We start from the raw sequence: 20,259 nt of genomic DNA on the forward strand, positions 1-20,259 counted from the left end.
TTCTTTTTACACAAATAGTAATTCAGGGGTGAAAAAGCACCGCATAATCGGAACTCTAGAGAATCAAAACAGAAAACTTCAAAAGTTTTCTTTTATGACTCTTCCTGAACTTTGACACTTAAGCTATTTAGGCAAAATTATATTAAAATATTGTCTTCTGTTTTTTTTAAATTAGTAGCACAGCTTAGGAATTTGACATTAAGATTAAATTGGTGCAAAAGTTTAGAAGTGTAATACCTGACAAATTGATGTTTCAGAGTCACACATAGTGCTGTGTCCATGACACTGACATACAGCACAAGTGCCTAAGGACTGAGCAGGTGTCCCTCCCACAGGTGGAGATGGAAGCCTATAAAATCCTGGAGAGCATGACTGCAATAAAAAAAGATGCAGAAGAAAACAGATCATTACAGAGTGGACTGTGTATGGGGAGCACTGCAAGCTCATCTTTCCAATCACCAGTTTTTACAAGTTGTGAAAAGAATCTGACAGGCTTCCAGCTGTGTTACAAACAATATACAGTACTTTACAGATAACAAGAGCCAGCCCTAATTGGAAACATGGCTGAAAAATCCCTGGAGCACTCTACTGACATCAGGCTTTTATTCTACAGCTTGAGAGATCTTTCATTCAGATGCAGAACACCTTTCTGTTCTCACTGTGCATCAAGCATCATTCCTTTCATTACTTAAGAAAACAGTTTGTTTTCAAAATATTTTTTTTGTGTGGACTGTGGAGAGCAAGTGTGATGATTCTGTTTCCTTCATCCGTGCTGTTTTTCAAGTTCGACAAGCATGTATCTGCCTACACACTACCTGATGGGTAACAAGCAAAAGCCGAATAATAAACAAGAAAATGGCTGCATGGCTGCATTATTTATAGCTATATAATTTAAAGACCATAAAAGTACAGAATTCAAAATGTTAAAGGTTTTCCATGTCTTGAGAATACCAGCCGCAAACCAAGTTAATCCATCACTAAGTCTCCTCTACCGCAGCTTGGCAATAAAATTCCAAGAATAACCCAAAAATTTCTAGCAAAGCTGACACATGCAAAATCAAACACTTGATCTTTATTTCAGGCTTATTACACAGCTCTGCAGAAGCCCTTACACAGCTCTCAGAAAGCACACAGCTATGGCAGCATAAAAACACAAACAGGAACATTTTGACAGTTGAGACCATTAGGGGTGAGTGCCTAGAGAGAAGTCACTTGTCCCATGTATAAATCCCACCACCTAGTGGTGCCAGGAAGGCTGGCTGATGAGGTCATTTCCTATTGGTGACCACAATTTCTGCTTTTCAGAAAGAAAAGGAGTGGTAAGCAATAAAATGGATGCAAAATAAAACACAAGAGAATCTGGAGTAAGTAATTTTTGTGACCAAAAGCAGGATTCTCCAGTGAAACGCTAGCTGACATGCTAGATTTATTCATGTACTACCACTCTGACAGTTTTATAATCATTGCCAGAACCTCCAGGAGTGTAAGTTATGGAAAAAGTATAAACACAATTATTTTCTTTAGAATCCCAAAGAAATTAATCTTCACTAATTTCTGCTTTTCCCCTTCTATTTTGACTTATACCACATTAAGTTTCCTGAAGCATAGAAACAGACTATCTTCTTTTTCATGGTTTGTGAAGAATTCTAACCTAGATAAATAAGCTCAAATGAAAGTAATTCTGTTTCTTACTAAAATACTGTTTTCTTTCCCCTCCCTCTCTATCTCCACAAGCGTACTTGTCCAAACAAGGTACAAAACATAGCTTTACAAGTTCTGAATGACTTCAGAATCGAACTGTAAATATATGGCACATCCTCAAACAAAACTAGTATCTGGGGTTTCTTCTGATATGCTATTGACAGTCTTATTTCCTGTTTTGATCGAAGCATTTCTGAGATGAAATAAAACACAGACGAAAGATAAAACGGATGATATTTTTAATTGCTAGTTTGGAAGTTTTTCACAAGCAGTCATTAGGAAAATGCTTACTACTGCTTCTGCAGCCTACAACTAGATGTGGAAAGAAAAAGGGGGGAAAAAAAAGAGGGGAATATAAATGGCACCTCTAGTAAAAACTGCTGTGCATATAGTCTTCACAATGCTATTACATGCATAAAGCATGGCACAGACACATACATCCTGTTAACATCTGCTTAAAAAAGTGCCAGGGTGTCAGATGGTTTTCTTCTTGCCAAAATAAAATAAACCTTCACAGAACACACCATAACCTTCACTGAGCACACAAAAAATAAACTAAGTTATGAGTATGTGAAGATCACACAATTAAGAATGAAGTATGAAGGTTGCAGCTGAGACATTTATTGAGCCCCTGGTGGGTGTGAATTAAAAAAAAAGTTTAATTACATTATCATATATTTTTCCTCCAAAATTCAATTTGCTACAGTAATTAAAAAAAAATAAAAAGTCTGTACTTTTAAGCAAAAGTTGGAGTCCATTAATTTCTCATGTATTTACACAAGTTCAGGTGTATTCTCTTATTGAAATAGTGTGCAAAGAAAATTACTTCATTCACCTTCTTGAACACCTTTCCTATGAACTTACTGTTTCTGCTGACTTAATTGCTGCATAACACAACCATGTATAACCATGATCCAAAGGGATCAGAGTTCTCACAGATAATGAGGTATCTTTCCCTTTATTTACTTCAATTTTTCTCCCATTGCTAGTTTGGGGGAAACCCTTAAAAGATCCCACTTAGGATGTTTGAGGCATTTGCAAAATACTCAAGGTGTTGTTCCCTGCTACCTCCACCTAACAATTGCAACCAGTGAATTTAGAATTGCTTGTGCTGGTTAAAAATGAAAACATGGTATTCTGTACACAGAAAGATTGGCAGTCTCATCATCAAGGGCACAGACAGTGCTCTTACTCAGAAATATTAACTTCTATTCTGCAATCAATGTATTATATTTTAAGCAATTTCTCTGGTACCCATCATGAAATACATTTTACAAAAGCATATACAAGTCATCTGCTCTCTAGAACACTTGGGTACTTTTGAAATATGGAATCTTCAGCATGAAATTGTAAGTAAAAAGATAAATATAGTGCATATATAAGGAGCACCCAGGTCACTTAGTGACCCACACTTTTCTCCTGATGTTCAGTAAGTTAGTATTTTACTATGACAAGAGTATTATACCCCTATCTGCTCAAAAAGGCTTGATCTGTCAGCATCAGCTACACAATTCAGCCTCAGTGATGCTGTCCCAGTAAAGCTCACTTTCCCGTATTCTAAGTATTTGAGTCATTGCCATGGTTTCAGTGGTAAATTTGCCTACAGCAATTAAAAAAAGGGCTGAATTTCCCTGTGAGAGAAATACCTGAGAGAGAAAATAAGTAATTAAATTAAGGGAGAGTTGCTGCCAGTTAAACGAGTTGACACTCAATTGCTATTCACACTTTGCCAGTGAATGGACCAGAGAAAGCACAAAGACTTTTCCTGGGAGTTAGGTTAATACTGTACCTCACAGGACAGACCAGAGTAACCCCGTGGGCAGTCACATTTCTCTATCAAGTAAGCCTGAGGAGCCATCCCAGATACAGGGCCACTTTCAGCAACTTCCAGTGAGATCTCAGAAATCCTGAAAAGAAGGAGCAAACACCGTTAATGAGATTAGTCAAGCACTAACTCAAACCCTCACAGTCAGCTGGCATGGAGGAGTCTCATTTGCTTGCTTGTAGGATTCTTAATCTATAGCAGGCAAACAACACTGGTTTTTGCATCTCCCAAGAAACTACAAAGTTAACACCACCTCTGGTCTCATTTTCTAGTTCTAGGCAATAGTATAACTAGCTAAATCTCCAGCTTGATTCTATCTCTTTCTTTAATCTCTTTTCAGCCAAACTAATAAAAGTAAATATACAAAAATTCATATTTGATTCTTTATTTGGAGGGACTATCAAGAAATTGATGACTCTCAGGGGTGTAGCAGTAAAATTGTTCTCTTAATGAGCTTTTAATGAGGCAACTAATTAAAAAATAAAATCTATCCTCAGCAACTAAAGCAACCTAGCAAGCTCTAGAACAAAGACATTGGACATGTGCCTTTTGAGCAGAAACTTCAAGATCAGTAGCCAGGTATCATTTCTTTCTTTTTTTTTTTTTTTTAGATATATAAACAAACAATTTAAAGCAAGCATGAAATACTACTACAGAAGTAATTGCTAATATCAGAAAGGGATATATTTCTGAATTTCTAAAATTTTAACCTTCCAAACATTTGAATAATAATAATAATAATAATAATAATAATAATAATAATAATATCCTTGCCTCCCAACAACTCCTTTTTTTCCCAGCATGAATGCTGATCTGATAAGTAGGGTTGGGCACATCATGGACAAAGACAACAAATATAAAATCTAATGAAATACACTTAATCCTAACATATAAGACTGCTGTACTTTAAGCTTACTTCTTCATTTTGGGGATTTGTTAGTTTGCTTAAATGAATGCTATGATCTGGAATACTTATTGCCTCAGAGAAACAAAATGTGCAGAATAGTGTAAATTTTAAAGCCTCATATATAATGCTAACCTAAGATAAAATGTCAAAGATTGACTAACTGGCCAAATAAATGTCAATAATGTGGGCAGAGTCTATTCAGTACGTGTCTGAGCACAGTGCTAATGCAGAGGAGCTCACAGAGCTGCTCACCTCCTCCTCACGCTCACAGCCTGCTCAACTTCTCCCAGACCCTGACTCCTGAGGGACTGAGTGACACTGTTCTGCTCATTGGCATATAGGTACCAATGTCAGGATGAAGGGAGGAAAAGCAAAAGCCCACCACTGAACTAGATGAGAATTTTGTGACTGAGCTTATACGACCAGACCCACATGTCTTGATAACTTTGTGTCAATATAAAAATCCCCAAAGCAAACTAGTAATTAAAACCCTCTGCTCTCTTCTTATTACCTGAAGAAAGGGGTTCAGTTGAGCAGGGAAACTGAACCAAAAAAAAACAAACAACAAAACCCAATCAAACAAAACCAGGTCAAAACAGAAGACTTAAAATAAAGAGGGCAAAACCATTCAGATCTGTCAATGTAAAGTTACATTAAAATCTCTGTACACTTAATGGGAAAAGAAAATGAAATTTGCCTCTCCATCATCCTCAAAAATGAGGGCACAGTTGAAAAACTGTTCACTACCATAAAGCTGTATTTAGATAACAATACAGTCTAGGGCCACAAAGCTTCCTATTGTTTGTGTGAAAATGTTACTTAAGGAAGGTCAGGCTTGACTGATTTTTGGAAAATGTCTATTAGGCAGCAGTCAAACAACTGCTACCTGATCACTGTTGGGAATATTGAAATAATTTGCAGTGAAATTGAAAGCATACTTCAATTCAAGAAATTTATTATCACAGCCCTGTTGCAAAACAAAATCTAATAAAAGCAATGTTTCCATTTAGAGTGTTGAATGTGAAAATGAGACAACAAAATGAACAATACAGGAGAAAAATGTTTGGGTTGGGATTCTGAGCAGAAACCTCTAAATCACTAATAATGCTGTAGCTTGGAAGCAGAAATAACATTAGCATTGCTACTAAACTGTTTAGCTAATAGAGTGCTAACACTAGAATGAAGCTATTTTTATGTTCCCAATTGCTGCTGCTACTTTGACTTTATTTTAAAGTGTTTTTCCTGTAGTTTATCACTTACCTGCAGCTTTTAAACTTTGCAATTGAAATTAAAGCACTATTTAAACCTAAAAAAATGTAAAAATACTTCATATATATCTTTTCCTCCTCCCAGCCAAAGATTCTTTAGCTTTATATATCTTTTTCTACTATGCACAGTCAAGTGGAAAGAGAATCCTTACTAGTTTAGAACAAGGCTCTTATTTGGAAAGCACAACACACTTTATTTAAACAAATGTTTTATTTTAAGTCACTTAATTCAAACATATGTTTACATTTGAGCACAAATATTGTTCTTTAGAGGGTCTCAGCTTATTTTTAATAAAAGTCTTCAATTCTTGTGCAAGATAATATTCCACTAACCTTTAAAAACATTTTGGGGGATTTATATTTTAGTCTTATGCAAAACTTCCACTGAAATCATTCAAGGTGCTAACTTGAAAAAAATAATAATGTATTCCTGCTATATTCTACCAAAAGTCTCAGATGCCGTGTGATAAATGTTAACTTTGAAGCAAGACAGATCATAAAAATCCATTGTAACATAACCACCTCCAATATCAAATACAGAATTATATTCAAGGTTATGACTTCAGATGAAGAGTTACCAGAAAGAGCAGATGAACTGTTTGCTAAGCTCTGCTGTCATAAAATGTCACATTCTGAAATGCCATGCTGTAAAATACATATTCTGGTTCTTTAGGTAACACCTTGCAAACCTGCCTTGGAACTGGAAAGTCCTTCCCTGTTCTGATTGCCTCATTACAGGGTAGCCTTGATAAAATGGTGCTGCAGTGCAAGCCTAGCGCAGCCACAGGAGTCACACGCACCTCTGAGCAAAATCAGCTTTGCTGCCTTAACTTTCCTTTTGCTGCTCTACCTGAGACAGTACTCAGTTTTTGCTTTCACAGCTGAACTAAGATCTGTACTGCACAGAGGGAAGGGAAAAACATACATGAAACATGAATATGCTTCTCAAATTTTCCACATTGCATTGGGGTTACCTTCTTAACTCTTTTCCTGGGAATCCCCTTGCTTGTAATACAATATCCTAAATGGACTATGCCAAAAATAAATTAAACCAATGTTAAGCACTTATGGCATCTGTTACAAATATTTAGCATCTAGCCAGTGCAAGCTACTTTTGCATGAATACTTCTGTGTAAATGATGTACTTTAAAGAGAAACAATAGCAGCAACAATGTTTTCTGTCACACAGTGCTGTAAAGTTGCATGGTATCTGCCTCTACTGTTCACCTTCAAACTCCAAAGACAAGGCTCTTAAACACCTATTTGTACCCTAGAAAACTAGAAATCATTTTAGCTTATCATTTCTATGACAGAATCATAAAAAAGTCCTTCTGGAGACCTTTGGAGTTTATCTTTGATTATTCCCATCCTCTTGCAAATATATTTTGATTGCAAAGGATATTGTGCATTAATTATTAAAAACTTTATGCAGTAGTCTATATAAGTTATTCTAGAACTTCTCTACTCCCAGCAGTTTATCTTTCATGTCTAATGTGAATCTTTCCTGCTGAAGTTTAAGTTCATTTTTGTTTTTGACTTACCCACCATGGCAACAGAGAACTCATTCTTTCCTTTTTCGCTGTGACATTTTAAGCATCTTAAAGCAACTTTTAGTTTCTAAACATATCTAGTTCTTTATATCTTCTCTTACATGTCATATTTCATTGCAGTGACCTGCAATGATGGTCACTGACATCCTCTGAGCACTTTAATAACTATTTTCTCAAATTTTCTCCAATTACATTAACCAGAACTTCATGCTTAGGCTCTATGAGTGTTAGGCGGAACTAAAAGAGGTTGTTTTTTTCACTTTGAAGGCCATATTTATTTATACATGCAGATACAGAATTAGCATTTCTCAACAAGAATATTGTTACTGAATCATCCTCACCTGGTGACATATTGTAAACAATAGACTCCTCTTTTAAGAATAGATAACTAAGCAGTTGTTCCTTGTTTGTTCAGTTGACTGCTGCTTTCAGTCTGCTGCTTTCATCTTACAGCTGACCTTTAGATTGCAGAGATTTTTGTACTGTTCCTGTCATGTTGCTGCCTGATGTCCACTTCAAATTTAGTGTTACCTTAATTTCCTTGTGTAACTGATTCATTAACAGATTGAAGATGTTGAATCTGACCCTAATATATTTAATTTCCAACTCTTAGGAGAAAATTCCTTCATGAGCTAACATTTATGTTTAATTACAGCACTATGTTTTCATAAAGTAGACCTTTATTCAAAAAACACACTAGGTTTGTTTCAGAATGTGTGTGCCTACATGTGTTTTCTGTTCTAGGATCCTGAAAGTAGAGATTCCAGTTGCCTAGTGGGATTTAAATCTTCCAGTGCATAAAATTTCCCTCTTCTGTGTTTTCCACAATGCCAAAAGTGAATTCCTTCTGCACTTTCTTCTCAGCAACGGCCTATAGCTGGCACCATGAATACAAATTCTGTTTGGACTATCTGGGAGGTCTATGAGGTTGTCTGACTACTGCACTATTTCAGATCACTGCATGAAAGAGGTACCTGCTCTGTCTCATGATATTGCCATGAGTCGCCTTGATAAGAATGTAATGAACATCATACAACACATTCATGAAGTCTTCCCGGGATACAGTTCTGCTTGGTCTGGAGTCATCTCCATAAGGTTTCCAGGTGAAATCTGCCTGAGACGTTGTCCTGTTGAGACCTGGGTTACCATGATAATATTCCCAGGGAACAGGGTTTCTGCCTCTTTGGTCATCACCATAATATTCCCACTCATGCTGAAAGACAGAAACACAAAATCAGGTTATTAACAGTATTCAAAAGAACCACGTGCTTAAAATTTGGACTAAAAAGGCAGATGGAAATGTTACCTCTGTCATCTCTATCTCATGCCTTGTAAGCTGGCCAATCAGAGGGGCAGCCATATGCCGGACAATAATTCTCATATTTGTGGGAGGCCCGCCTCTTATGATGACTTGTGGGGAGTAAGTAGTAAAACCTGTCTCCTCTCGCGCTTCAAAATAGATGGCGTATTTCAGTTTCCCTCCATAAGCGGTCAGCTAGCAAAGAACAAAAAGAAATCTCATTTTTAGTTAGCTAAAAATAAATTCCTGGGAAGGATCTGGGTGGGGTCTGCACCTATGTGCAGCCTGATGAATGCATGCGTGGTAGAAAATAGAATTATGTTATCTACTTGTGGAACAATCTGGGGACATGGGCTGTGTTCAAAAACACTCATTAACAATTGGTTATTATATTACACTAAAACCAGTATGTTATCTATTTCCTTATATGTGCCTTGGTGTTCCACCAAACCAAGGAATATCAAAAGTGCAAAATAAATTGTCACAGAGGTGTATAACAAAATCCAAAAGGACAGTTCTTGCCATAATTTTGTCCCATTTGTAATTTGTAATCTACAAATATCAGGTATTTTTTTGCTTAAAAAGGAGAGAAAAGGACATTGCAAGAGTATTATATTAAATTTGTGTAGCTTAATTTTTCAAATAACATTTTTATGAGAAAATGTATTCCGTGGAAAAATAGAACATAGATATTTACAGTTATTAACAAGTAAAATATTGTTTGTGTTACTTTATGAATTTCCATAGAAACAGAGCAAATAAGTTTTAATAATGGAATAGCATTTATCTTCTTCTGAAATACCTTCCACTGTGTGAAGACATGCTTATTGGGAGGGATAAAAAGGCACTGTAAAATAATAAAATAGCATTAAAATAAAAAAAGGAGCCATGTCAGTATTCGCTGGAGTTTTAGGTTTACCTTTCGTCCCTCAAATTGCTCTGGAAGCCTCCAGTAAACAGGTTCTGACCGAAGATCCTGCATCACCTGTTCTATATTTGCTACTATTTCAGGAGGCTGGAATGCAATCCCTGAAAGAGTGCTACGCTGAAGCTTTTCATCCACCAGTGGCAGAATCATTTGCTCTGGCTTCAAGGTCACCTATGCATATTTGAAAAAATCAAGAAGAAAATTAACTCAATTTTTTTCCCATGAAGTGTTAGTCTTTAAATTCTAGCTCCTTAAAAAATTACTTCTGGGTAATTTCATTTCACATCACGAGCAATTTGTCACAAAGCAGTCTTGCTACTCCTTCAGGTATGAACTGTGCTAATAATGACTTTCCCCTTGAGCCTTTTGCACCTTGTCCTCATGTTAACAAAGATTGTAGCAGCACTGGTTAAAATACTTTAATCAGGAAGTGATTCCATGAATTTTATCGATGTGATTTTCGTAGTGCTGTTTTAGTCTCAGGCCTCTTTTGTTCAGATTGTGAGGAATGTTACATTACAAAGAAGCAGAGTTCTCACCACCAGTTATACATCACTGGAGCTGTAAAACACAGTGCCTGATCCCTTGATACTTCTATGGAATATTCAACCTAAATGTTCTCCAGGCAATTTGCAGAGTGAGGCTTCAGTGAAGGTTTCTGTAACTCTAAATTCAGCTTTATAAAAAAAATAAAAATACAAGGATGCCACTTATATGCTTGTAATTTTCTTAGACTAGTTGACAAAATCTCATTAGCATTACACTGAAATCATTATTTTGATTATTTTCAAGAACTGTAGCAAGAGTCTTAGTAATCATGTGCCAATGGAAGTATCTCAGGGAATGTGTGAACAGATGCAAAGGGGTGGTATCAATACTGCCTTCTCCCAAAGAGTGAGACAAAGAAAACAAATGCAGGTAACAGTCATACCACCAACAAACTGGTAATGAGATAGGAGTCAGTTAACGAGGAATCAACCAAACCCTGGGCTGTACTTTCAATATACACTAGTATTTCCATTTACAGCAGAATCTAGACCGATCAGACATGGATGCACTCCTAACATTGCAGCCCTAAGTGAGATTTACTGATTTTTTATCATAACTGTATTTTACTGTTTAATACTTTAGATACCAAGAAAAGGGTCAACACACTTGATTTTCAGATCATTCCTCAGTCATGCCTCATTGTCATATAAAACAGGATTTGCTTGTTTAAACAAGTCTAATGTCATTTGAAGCACCTGAGAGTATCCAAGACAGCCACTAGCAACTGGCAGAACATAGTCTCACTTATTTTACAGCTCTGTATCAATTCTGAAATAGATGAGAGTAATAAATACTAAATGCGACATGGACATACACTTCTTTAAATATGAGCATAAATACAAAAGGAAATTAATCAAGAGAAACAAAATAACCAGGAGGTTTAAATTTTTTCTGCTTTGTGCTGCCACAAAGGTCAAAGCACAATAATCCAGAGCTGTTGCTGTTATGGAACTTGATTAAATTTTGTAACTTGTCAGCCTTCTACAGCCTTTCATCTCCAGTCTAGCAGCATATGATGGGCAAAACTGAAATAAAAACTGAAAAAGTGGGTCAGATCATAATAAATCATTTCATCCACTGGGAAGGGAAAGAGGTGCTACGGGATTGAACAGTGAAGGGGAGAATAAGTGCTATCCATATTATATTAAGCAAGAGAGATTAACTTGATTTCAGCCTAAAGTGTCCTTATCTAACTGATGCTTGTACATGACTAGTCTGGCGCTTTGGCTGATTTGCACTAGGCAGACATTCATTCTATGGTTGGCGTTCTTTTCAGCAGAGATACAACTGGCCACACATGGGGACAGAACCAATCATTTTCCATTAGAAATCTCTCCTCCAGAATGCAACTGGCATGGCAGCAGTCTCAATGTGGGTTCTGTGCTTGTTGTACAGATAAATAGACACATCCAGTCTGCCTCATTTATCAGTCCAGCATAGGTCTCAAGGCCCTCTTCCACAAACAGGTGTAGAGCTCTTTGCTCTGATGGATTATACCTTTCCACGCTTGAATTTAAATATAGCTTCAATAAGCTCTTTTTTTAAAGATAAAAGAAAATCCCACCAAAACAACAAAACTAAGAAGGAAAATTAACTGATTAACTGAACTATGGGCAATTTTGTACTGGACAACAAGCATCTGTGACCCTTGAATACACCTGGGTAAACTGTGTATCACTTACTAGGGATTATGTTGCAATGCATTAGACCGCATAATTTCCCCACATGACTAGCTTGCCCTTTTTGGAGGTTTAATAGCTTTACTTTGGCTGGATGTCAGCTATCCTATCACTCATTTTCTTATCTGCTTATTTCCTTTTAATGTCTTGACCCTGATTGTCTAATGGAACATATCGCTCTCACCACTCCTCAAAGCATAAAGAGGAAAGTGATTGCTTAAATGTTTGGCCATTTTCTAGCTAGCTCTCAGTGCCTGACTAAAAGATGCCAGCAGGAAACAACATTATCGCATTACATGGCTCAGCGGCTTCCTACTCACCCACACGCGGATCAGCCCCCTTGCCTCGCTGCACTGTGTAGTCAGGCCAAAGCAATAGCAACTGCTGCAGCCAAGTGGGTTTCTGGCAGAGAGACCAAATGTGCCAGACTTGCACCTGTCACAGTGGACACCTTCCACATTAACCTGGAAAAGAGAGAGTATTTTTAAAAGGAAAAGAGAATTAAAAAAAAAATAAAAAATCAAGTCTTATTTCAAGGTAGCAACAGAAAAAGAAAATCTTACTGTTACGATAATAACAGAGTGCAGCAAGAAATAATAATAAACCATAGGAAATATTCAAGAAACTCTCCAGCTTCTTATCACGTGTTATGCAAACATATGTAATTAATGTAATTAAGGCATTTGCATTTGTATCCACTGAGTAGCTCTGAGCAATAGATGCTGGCTTCACACTGAAAATTGCAAGCAGAGAAAAAATAAATGGCACTTTGGGCATGACATACTCAATAACTGATTGATAAGATAAGAACAATAAGTTGTTCTGAAACTGTCCATGTTAATCAAGCCTTCTGTTTAATAGGAGTTAGCATTGACATGTTCAGATATTCAAGGTAGGCACTAAATGTTCTTGCTGAGAAATGTATTTTAATGGAAATTCTGTAGAGAAAAGCTTTCCCCTCTTCAAGATTGTTTTCCACATCATTGAACAGTATTAACAAGGCTGAAATGTTTCACTGTTGTAATGTCAATGCTTTTATTTTCATTTTTCAATTAATCCAAATAAAAAGCTATTCCAGATAGGGCAGATACACAATAATTTATGCAGAGCCTTTTAAAACCGTTTTCATACTGAGACCAGGGTATTAAAAAGAAAAAAAATCATCAATATGAAAGCACTGGTTGACTTTTTCCACCCCACACACCTTTTTTGTTCTCTTGAGACTAGTGTGAAGAAGCCAATCAAAAAAAAATTAATCTTTCCAAAGCTTTTACAAGAAACCGCTATTATCCCTCATGATTTACCAGTTTTAACCCTCATTTCCACATGTTCTATCAATAAATTTTCATACACTGCATTTAGCTTGGATTTTGCTGCTTTTTGTCAGGGCTGACAATGAGGCTTCTGAGCCTTAGAGAGCTCTTTTCTGTAGCTGTAGCAGGTTTAAATGGGGATGATTACCATTTTATAAAACTCTAGTTTCTTCAATGTATAACTCTTTAAAAAAAAGTTACACAAAAAAATTAACTGACCCTAGATTTAAATTTAACCTTAGATTAAAATTATGGGGGGAAAATGCTTACTTAATTCAGTATTATTTGTCCATTTTCTCTCATAAACAGTGATTTTTACCTGCTTTGTATTTTGTTTCATGTAAATTGCACTTTCTTATCATTAATCATCAGCTAAATATAAATACTTTCATTTGCACTCAGAGAAACACAGAAGCAACTATATTATTAAAGAATTAACAGAGAGACACTTCTGTTTTAAAATGCCATGAATCCCCACTCTTTCTACTTAGTGCTTACAAGAGCTACAAGAAAAACAATGACCCAGAGAAGCTGTGGAGTCTCCTTTTTCTGGAGATAGCACTCTGGACACAATCCTGAGTCATGTGCTCAATGACCCTGCTTGAGCAGGAGTTGGACTAGATGACCTCCAGGGATCTCTTCCAACCTGACCAGTTCTGTGATTCTGTGACATGCTGGACCTAATCCAGAAATGGGGCATCGAGATGGTTATAGAGGCTGTCTGCTTATCATGTATCAAGAGAGGCTGAAAGAACTGAGATACTTCAATTACTGCATTTCAGAGGCTGGCACAGGGAAAACAGCACTGAGTTTTATTCAGGTAGTCCATGATGTCAACTCACTTCGATTTTCTTATGGTACCATCATCAAATGAATCAGTACTTGTGAAAAAACCATGATGCTTCCTGTTCAAATATACCAGAAAAATGGGAAGGTGGTCAAGCAGTTTTTACAAAGAGGTTGCGAAATCGCTCCCCGTCCTTTGAAGTACTGCCTCAGCAGTGTCTTTCAGACAAGGTGCTGGACAAGATTACCGTGATAGGTAATTTCCAACCTAATTTGTTCTACAGTTCTGAGTCTCAAAACTCTGACTTAAGTGACTATTGCCTATTTAACAAAATAATTACCTGACAATTCAATTATTTAAATTAATCCTTCCATTTTACTATCTCTTTGTGTCAAAACATACCTAAAGAAGAATGAATATACATCACAGAAAGAATCTCTAGGGGTCACTTTTAAAAACCTCCTCCTAGAAGCACAACTATCACCAATACTAGGTCACATTACCCATGCCTCTTTCTAGCCAGTTCTTGAAAATCTCCTAGAATGGAGATTTCAGATGTTTCTGGATAATGTGTATCACTGCTGCATAACTGATTTTTTTTTCCTAATTTTCAACACAAAATTCCCAAGCTCCCATTTGCAGCTGTTGTCCTTTGCTACATCTTCTGCCGCCATCAGAAAGGACTTTATTGCTTCAACTACCCTTCGAAGTGGCTAATAGGTTGTCATTGCGTTTCCTCTTATTAGACTTTTTTTCCAGACTTAGAGAGAGTCCAGCTCTCTCAGTACATCCCCACAGATCATCTGCTGAGAGACTCTTCTCCAGATCCTCTCCAATTCCTCGACAACACTTTCAAATCAAGTTCTAAAACTGGACATAATTTCCAAGTGCAGCTTTACCAGCACCAACTACACTGAGAGTAGAGCACTGCTTAGATGAAGCTTTCCCCTGCTCACCATGCTCTTTATGATGTCCTACCTTGCAGCTGTATTGGCTGCTGTGCTCAGTGCATTCAGATCAGTGGGCAGTTTGCCTTATTTACCATGAGAGTATATGGTTGGTTTATATTGTGTTTTCCAGCAGGACTGCCACTCAGGCCTCTTCCTCCCAAACTGTACTGATTCTTGAGGTTGTTCCACTCCAGCTAATGACCTATTTTCCCAGTCATGAGGCTTTTCAAGAAGTCTCTAGACAGTAATTCTACTGCTCAGCATGTCAACCTTGACGTCCTCCAAGTCAGCAGTATTTCCAAATGTGCTGATCATGAATTCTGTCATCTGTGTTGCTGATGAAGGTATTGGCTCTGGGATACTCTGCTTGCTGGCTACCAACTGCATATCAAAGCACCAATTACTGCCCTGTAAGCTCAGCAATCCAGCCAACTCTTAAACAACCTAAGTGTGCTGTTCTTCCAAGCACAATTCCAAATAAGAATGTTGCGGATGATGATGCCAAAATTCTTTGCTTTAGTGATCCTGAATTGGATGCAGTATACTCGAAACAGATACTACTGCAGTGAATTCTACTCATGAAATGATGAATATTTGTGGATGCTAGCTTTGGAGCAGGCTGCAGGGAGCCTGCAGAAACTGCAGGCCCTATAGCTTTCTCAAGTCCAGCCTGAGAAAGTAGCCTGAGAAGTTTTAAGGAGGAATCAAAACAATTCTTAGAGACAGAAAACAGCTGCGCCAGGTGTTGTTTTCCTGCTCTTGTTTTCTTTGCAAGAGAAAGTCAGAGGGTGTTGTTCACCACTGACCAATGATGGTGATGTAGCAGTTTACTAACCAATAAGAGTTTCCTTTCTGTACTTTCCACGAACTAGTCTATAAAACAAAGCTAAAGCAATAAACTAAGGAATTCTCCTGTTCTGACTCCCTTGAGAGTCTATGTCGTTCTTCTCGCCGTTCCTAATTAGAGCGACAAATATTGACTCTCTCTAACTCAATGTACTTTGATTTAGCACTGTGGCATACTGTGTTTACTGATGTGTTTGCTTTTATTGTGCCCAGAATCTGAATAAGAATTGTGTTACGGGGATGAACTGGCAACGGTTCTGTAAGAATGGAAAGAAATAAAAATTGGGGAAAAAAGAGGATGTTAAAGATCCTCCTAAGAGGATGCTATCCTGGCAAGTGTCAGTATGTAAAAAAGCAACTGATAAGCACTTTCTTTAAGTTGGACTCCTCCCACATCAGTTTGCAAATGCACTATGAAAACCAAGGAGATTGGTTTGCATATATGGTTTGAACAAGTAAGGGCAAGTGCCGATGAAATCTGAAATAAACTTCTCAGCAGTTATAAGATCAGTTTACAACCTTCATTGTCCTACCTTGCAGCTGCATTGGCCAGAATGATCAATACATGAGCACTTCCCCTCTGTATCACAGCTCTGTGGATCTGTCCCAGCTGGGAAGCACTGACAAGCAACACAATGTGGGTAGTTCCAGTAGCCCAACCTGCATGCAGAGCATTTGTCCCCAGAGAATTCAGGGCGGCAGAAGCAACAGCCTGTATTTAAGTCACACTGAGAACTTAGGGCTCCAATGAGGCTGCACTCACAGGGCTGAAAAGGAGAGAAACAAGGCAATTTTAATTGTGCTTCTGAAAAAAACCCACCAAAACCAAAACCCAACCAAAAAGCAATTTGCCTTTTTAAAGTATCTATAAATAAAACACAGCAGTGAATTTCCATTGTCTAAAAATAACATATGTAAATTATAAGGCCAGTAATTTATTTTGATTCAACATGATTTTTTACACTAAATACATTTACAACACTGGTGGGATTTTTTCAGGTATTTTTTAGGTATTACTTATCACTGATAAGTTAGGCAATGAAAACAAATAAACCCAAAAGGGTCAAGGACATTGGAATACTTTGTGGACAAAATTAACTCAGAAACTACAAGCACTCTCTAGGAGTATGTATTTTTTATGTAAGTTCTCTGCAGGCATGTTCAGAAAACTCTCCTAAAATTGGAATTGCTCAGGAGCAATCAGCTCAATGTTTCCAGAGGAAACTAGTTCAATATCTATTACTCATCCATCAGACAGGTAACTATCCTCTTTGTAAAAACAAGATTCCTAAATGACAGTAATTTACACAGTAAGGGCTAGAGATTTAGTCATGTGATATATTTGGAAGTAAACTTGATCACAATATACTACTTGCACAGGCAAGGGAGGATAGAAATGGGTGATTTTCCAGGGTGTCTTGATATTGAATACAAAAGTAGCAGGAAAAACTGCAGACTCCCAAAGAGCAGAAGAATCCCTCAGTGCTACTACTGTGGTAGCACTGCATAGTTAATACAGGACATTGGCTGTAATCACTGGTATGACCAGAATATCATATGGAGAAGTTCAGATTACAGAAAAAAACTCAGTGCCAGCAGTGCAGGTTACCACAGTAACTGACATGGATAGACTTGCTAAAATTACAGACACAAAGCTGAAAAAGAGAGGAAGAAAATGTGGATTAAGTTTCTAAGCAAAACTGTTTATTACATGACTACTTAGAGCACCTTCCCTCTGATCTGAAAACACCATCTATAAAGAAGGTGGATATACATAGGAAATCTACAGATGTAATCTTTACTGAATGTCAGAGAAATTATTTAACCACTGGTTAAATATTAGTCTGCAAGATGACTACCTAACCTAAAAAGGAAAATTTCCTGACAGGAAGAACTTTATTCTACAAGATACATTTGAACACAAAGCTGAAAAAGCAAATGATTCACCATTCTCTGAAATAGCTTGGTGTACAATATCAAAGCCTAAATTGCAATCAGATGCTGTGTTTGGTTTATGCAGTTTTTTGCAATGCTCTCCCAGACTTACAACAGCCTTGGAAATCTTCTACAAGGTCTGCAAAGCAGGAGACTCACATCTCACTTTGCAGAAATTAGCGGCAACATACTAAAAGAGATGTGGGCTGATAGATCATTAATTTAGATGGTGCCATGGAACTGTCATATTAATGTGCTCACATGAAAGACAATCAGAGAATACACTCCAGAGCTCAAACGGAGGTCTTCAACCTCATTAGGCTGGTTTCAAAAGCCAAGAGTCTGTATCACAGCAGCACCGCAGAGGTTTCACAGGAGTTTTTCATACATACAAAAAAGAAATCACTCCTGTCAATTTCTTTGCAGCCTGAGCTACATGACTAACAGCCTTTTAAGAAGAAGTATCAATGGTGTATGACTATGTTCCAAAAAGAGTTTTCTGGAGTAATTGTAGTGGTACTATGAAATTCCTTATCATCAATGAGCACAGCAGGGAGGAATAAGGCATTTGAACTTCTCACACAGTTTTCAGCCTTAACCAAATACTGCACCCCTCAACTCAAGGTCATTAACAACAGCTTTCATGGCCTCCTCAACATTCTAACATAATTTTCCTATTTATTTCCTTCCTCTTCAGGTATTTTAACTCTGTGTCAAATATTGGAATAATAATGATTTAAAGGCTAATGATAAGGTTTATTTCCCCTTTAAGAACATGGGAATAAAGTGCAATTTACAACTAAGGTGGATGATTCTTTTATTTTCTTTTCTTTTCTCCTTGCTGTCTTTTATGCACAAATTGAAGCCTTTGTAAAGCAAACTTTGAATACAAATCCCCAGTGGTGTCACCATTAAGGCCAAAGTAAATTTGTTCCCTAAAGGCACTGCTGATTACCTGTAAATATACATCTACATACATCGTTCAACACTGTGGTAATCTCCTCAATCACATTAAACACAGCTATAATGAAACAGAATCAGGCTCAAGCAGGACACTGACTCAGTGTGACAGCAGAATCTACAGGGTGTTTCATGTTACGGGCTGCATACTTGAGACAGAAGATCTGTAGTGCAGTAACAGTAACAGCTTGCCAACATTTACACCAGTCTCACACCAAAACTTGCAATGTGGAGACATACCATGATTTATAAACCAAAAACTCTGTTCCAGCTCTAAATTACTGTGAAAGAAGTAATGCACATAGAGAAAAATAGGAATCCACTCACCTTGCAGCCACTGACAATGTTATGGCCCCAGTGATTTGGCGCACATTTGTCACACATCTCTCCAACAGTATTGGGAGGGCAGATACAGCGTCCACTGATGGGATCACAGTTATTGCCAAAACGCGAACACTCACAGGCTTCATGGGAGACAGAAAAAAATAAAGCAGAGGAAAAGTTATCCCTGTATGTGACACCTGGAGAACAGACCCTAATAGGGTTAGGATCATTCCTTTACTGCACAATGAACTCTCAGTTATCTGTGGATACGATGGGACAGAAAAGGTAGGGATAACCCTGAGAAACCAAAACAAGTAGCAGTGAAACACAGGTTACCTCTGGTTGAAGTAGCTGCAATGAGAACAGAACAGGAAAAATAAAGCCACCAACTGCAGAAGCGCAGAGATTTCTGAGATGGTGCACTCTTGTGACATAACTACAGGAGTCCTAGTACACAATTTCCGGGTGCATGCTGTCTCCTCTAAGAAGCCACCTGAGGGCCTCTGAGCCATCTATGCAGGGAACTTGCAGTCTGTTTATACCAATTCTTGTTCTATACCAGTTTGAGAAATACCTTCTGAAATTTCTGCTGCTCTAAGGAGACTTTCCTTAAAGGGCAAAAAAGGTGTTTTCCTTTTCACCTTTGAATTCTTTCTTTTTCAGCTTATATATCCTCTGCCTTGGGAGGACATCAACAAACTGTTGTTTCCTCTCCATGGGAAACTGGTATTCTTTGCAGATTATACTAAATTAAAAAACACTTCAGGTTTTTATGGAAGTGTTTTATGTTTTATGGAAGTGTTTCCATAAGTGGTCTTTGCTCTTAAAGGATTATTAAGTGAACAACTCACTGGTAGCAGATACACATTCAAGGTATGTAAGTGATAAGTAGTTATGGGGCACAAGATACACGAGTGATCGAAAGAGCAGAACTGGAGTGTGGTTGTTTTCACACCCACCATCCACATAACCCACGAGGTAAGAGAAAATGCATCATAAGCCAGCTGACTCTGCGTGATAACCTGTTCCTTGGGGTGTTTAAAGGGCAATGTAACTTTGTTGCTGGGGGCTTCATTTATGCTCACTTCCTTTACTGTGAAATATTTCAATACAGATTGAAACTAGAAAACAAATGTTTTTTTTTTTTGCAAAGATAGAATTCCTATCTGTAGTTCAAATAAGAAATGACCTTTACTTTTCCCCACCAATGCCTTCAAGATAAGGTAATTGATGCAAAGAAGATAGCAAATTTTGCCTTCCTCATGCCAGGAACACAATGTGCTGCATGCTATTTAAAATATTTTCACACACTGTAGCTTGAAGTTTCAGAATACATCTCACTGGGAGACCAAGGCTTTCAGATGTGACAACTCATCTATGGGCTTACACAAAATTGGCTAAAAAGGCAGGGAGGGGAAGGGGATACTCAAATGTTTT

At 37.5% G+C, this 20,259-nt stretch overlaps 1 protein-coding gene across 5 annotated transcripts in view; it reads right to left on the minus strand.

Moving 5' to 3' along the window:
* LAMA2 (laminin subunit alpha 2) overlaps positions 1-20,259 on the minus strand; it is a 336,136-nt gene that overhangs the window by 93,920 nt on the left and 221,957 nt on the right. For all 5 annotated transcript variants that reach the window (XM_088053203.1, XM_014263438.2, XM_088053202.1 and 2 more), the window contains 8 exons: positions 18,826-18,962; positions 16,137-16,370; positions 12,028-12,171; positions 9,471-9,650; positions 8,558-8,746; positions 8,226-8,464; positions 3,491-3,608; positions 238-372 (listed from right to left, as the gene is read on the minus strand). In XM_088053203.1, the coding sequence (XP_087909329.1) occupies positions 238-372; positions 3,491-3,608; positions 8,226-8,464; positions 8,558-8,746; positions 9,471-9,650; positions 12,028-12,171; positions 16,137-16,370; positions 18,826-18,962 (1,376 nt within the window). The remainder of the gene's footprint in view (positions 1-237; positions 373-3,490; positions 3,609-8,225; positions 8,465-8,557; positions 8,747-9,470; positions 9,651-12,027; positions 12,172-16,136; positions 16,371-18,825; positions 18,963-20,259) is intronic.

The sequence above is a fragment of the Pseudopodoces humilis genome, chromosome 3, assembly GCF_049639895.1.
Source record: "Pseudopodoces humilis isolate 2021_Gansu_Grassland_sample_001 chromosome 3, ASM4963989v1, whole genome shotgun sequence".
NCBI classification, from domain to species: domain Eukaryota; kingdom Metazoa; phylum Chordata; class Aves; order Passeriformes; family Paridae; genus Pseudopodoces; species Pseudopodoces humilis.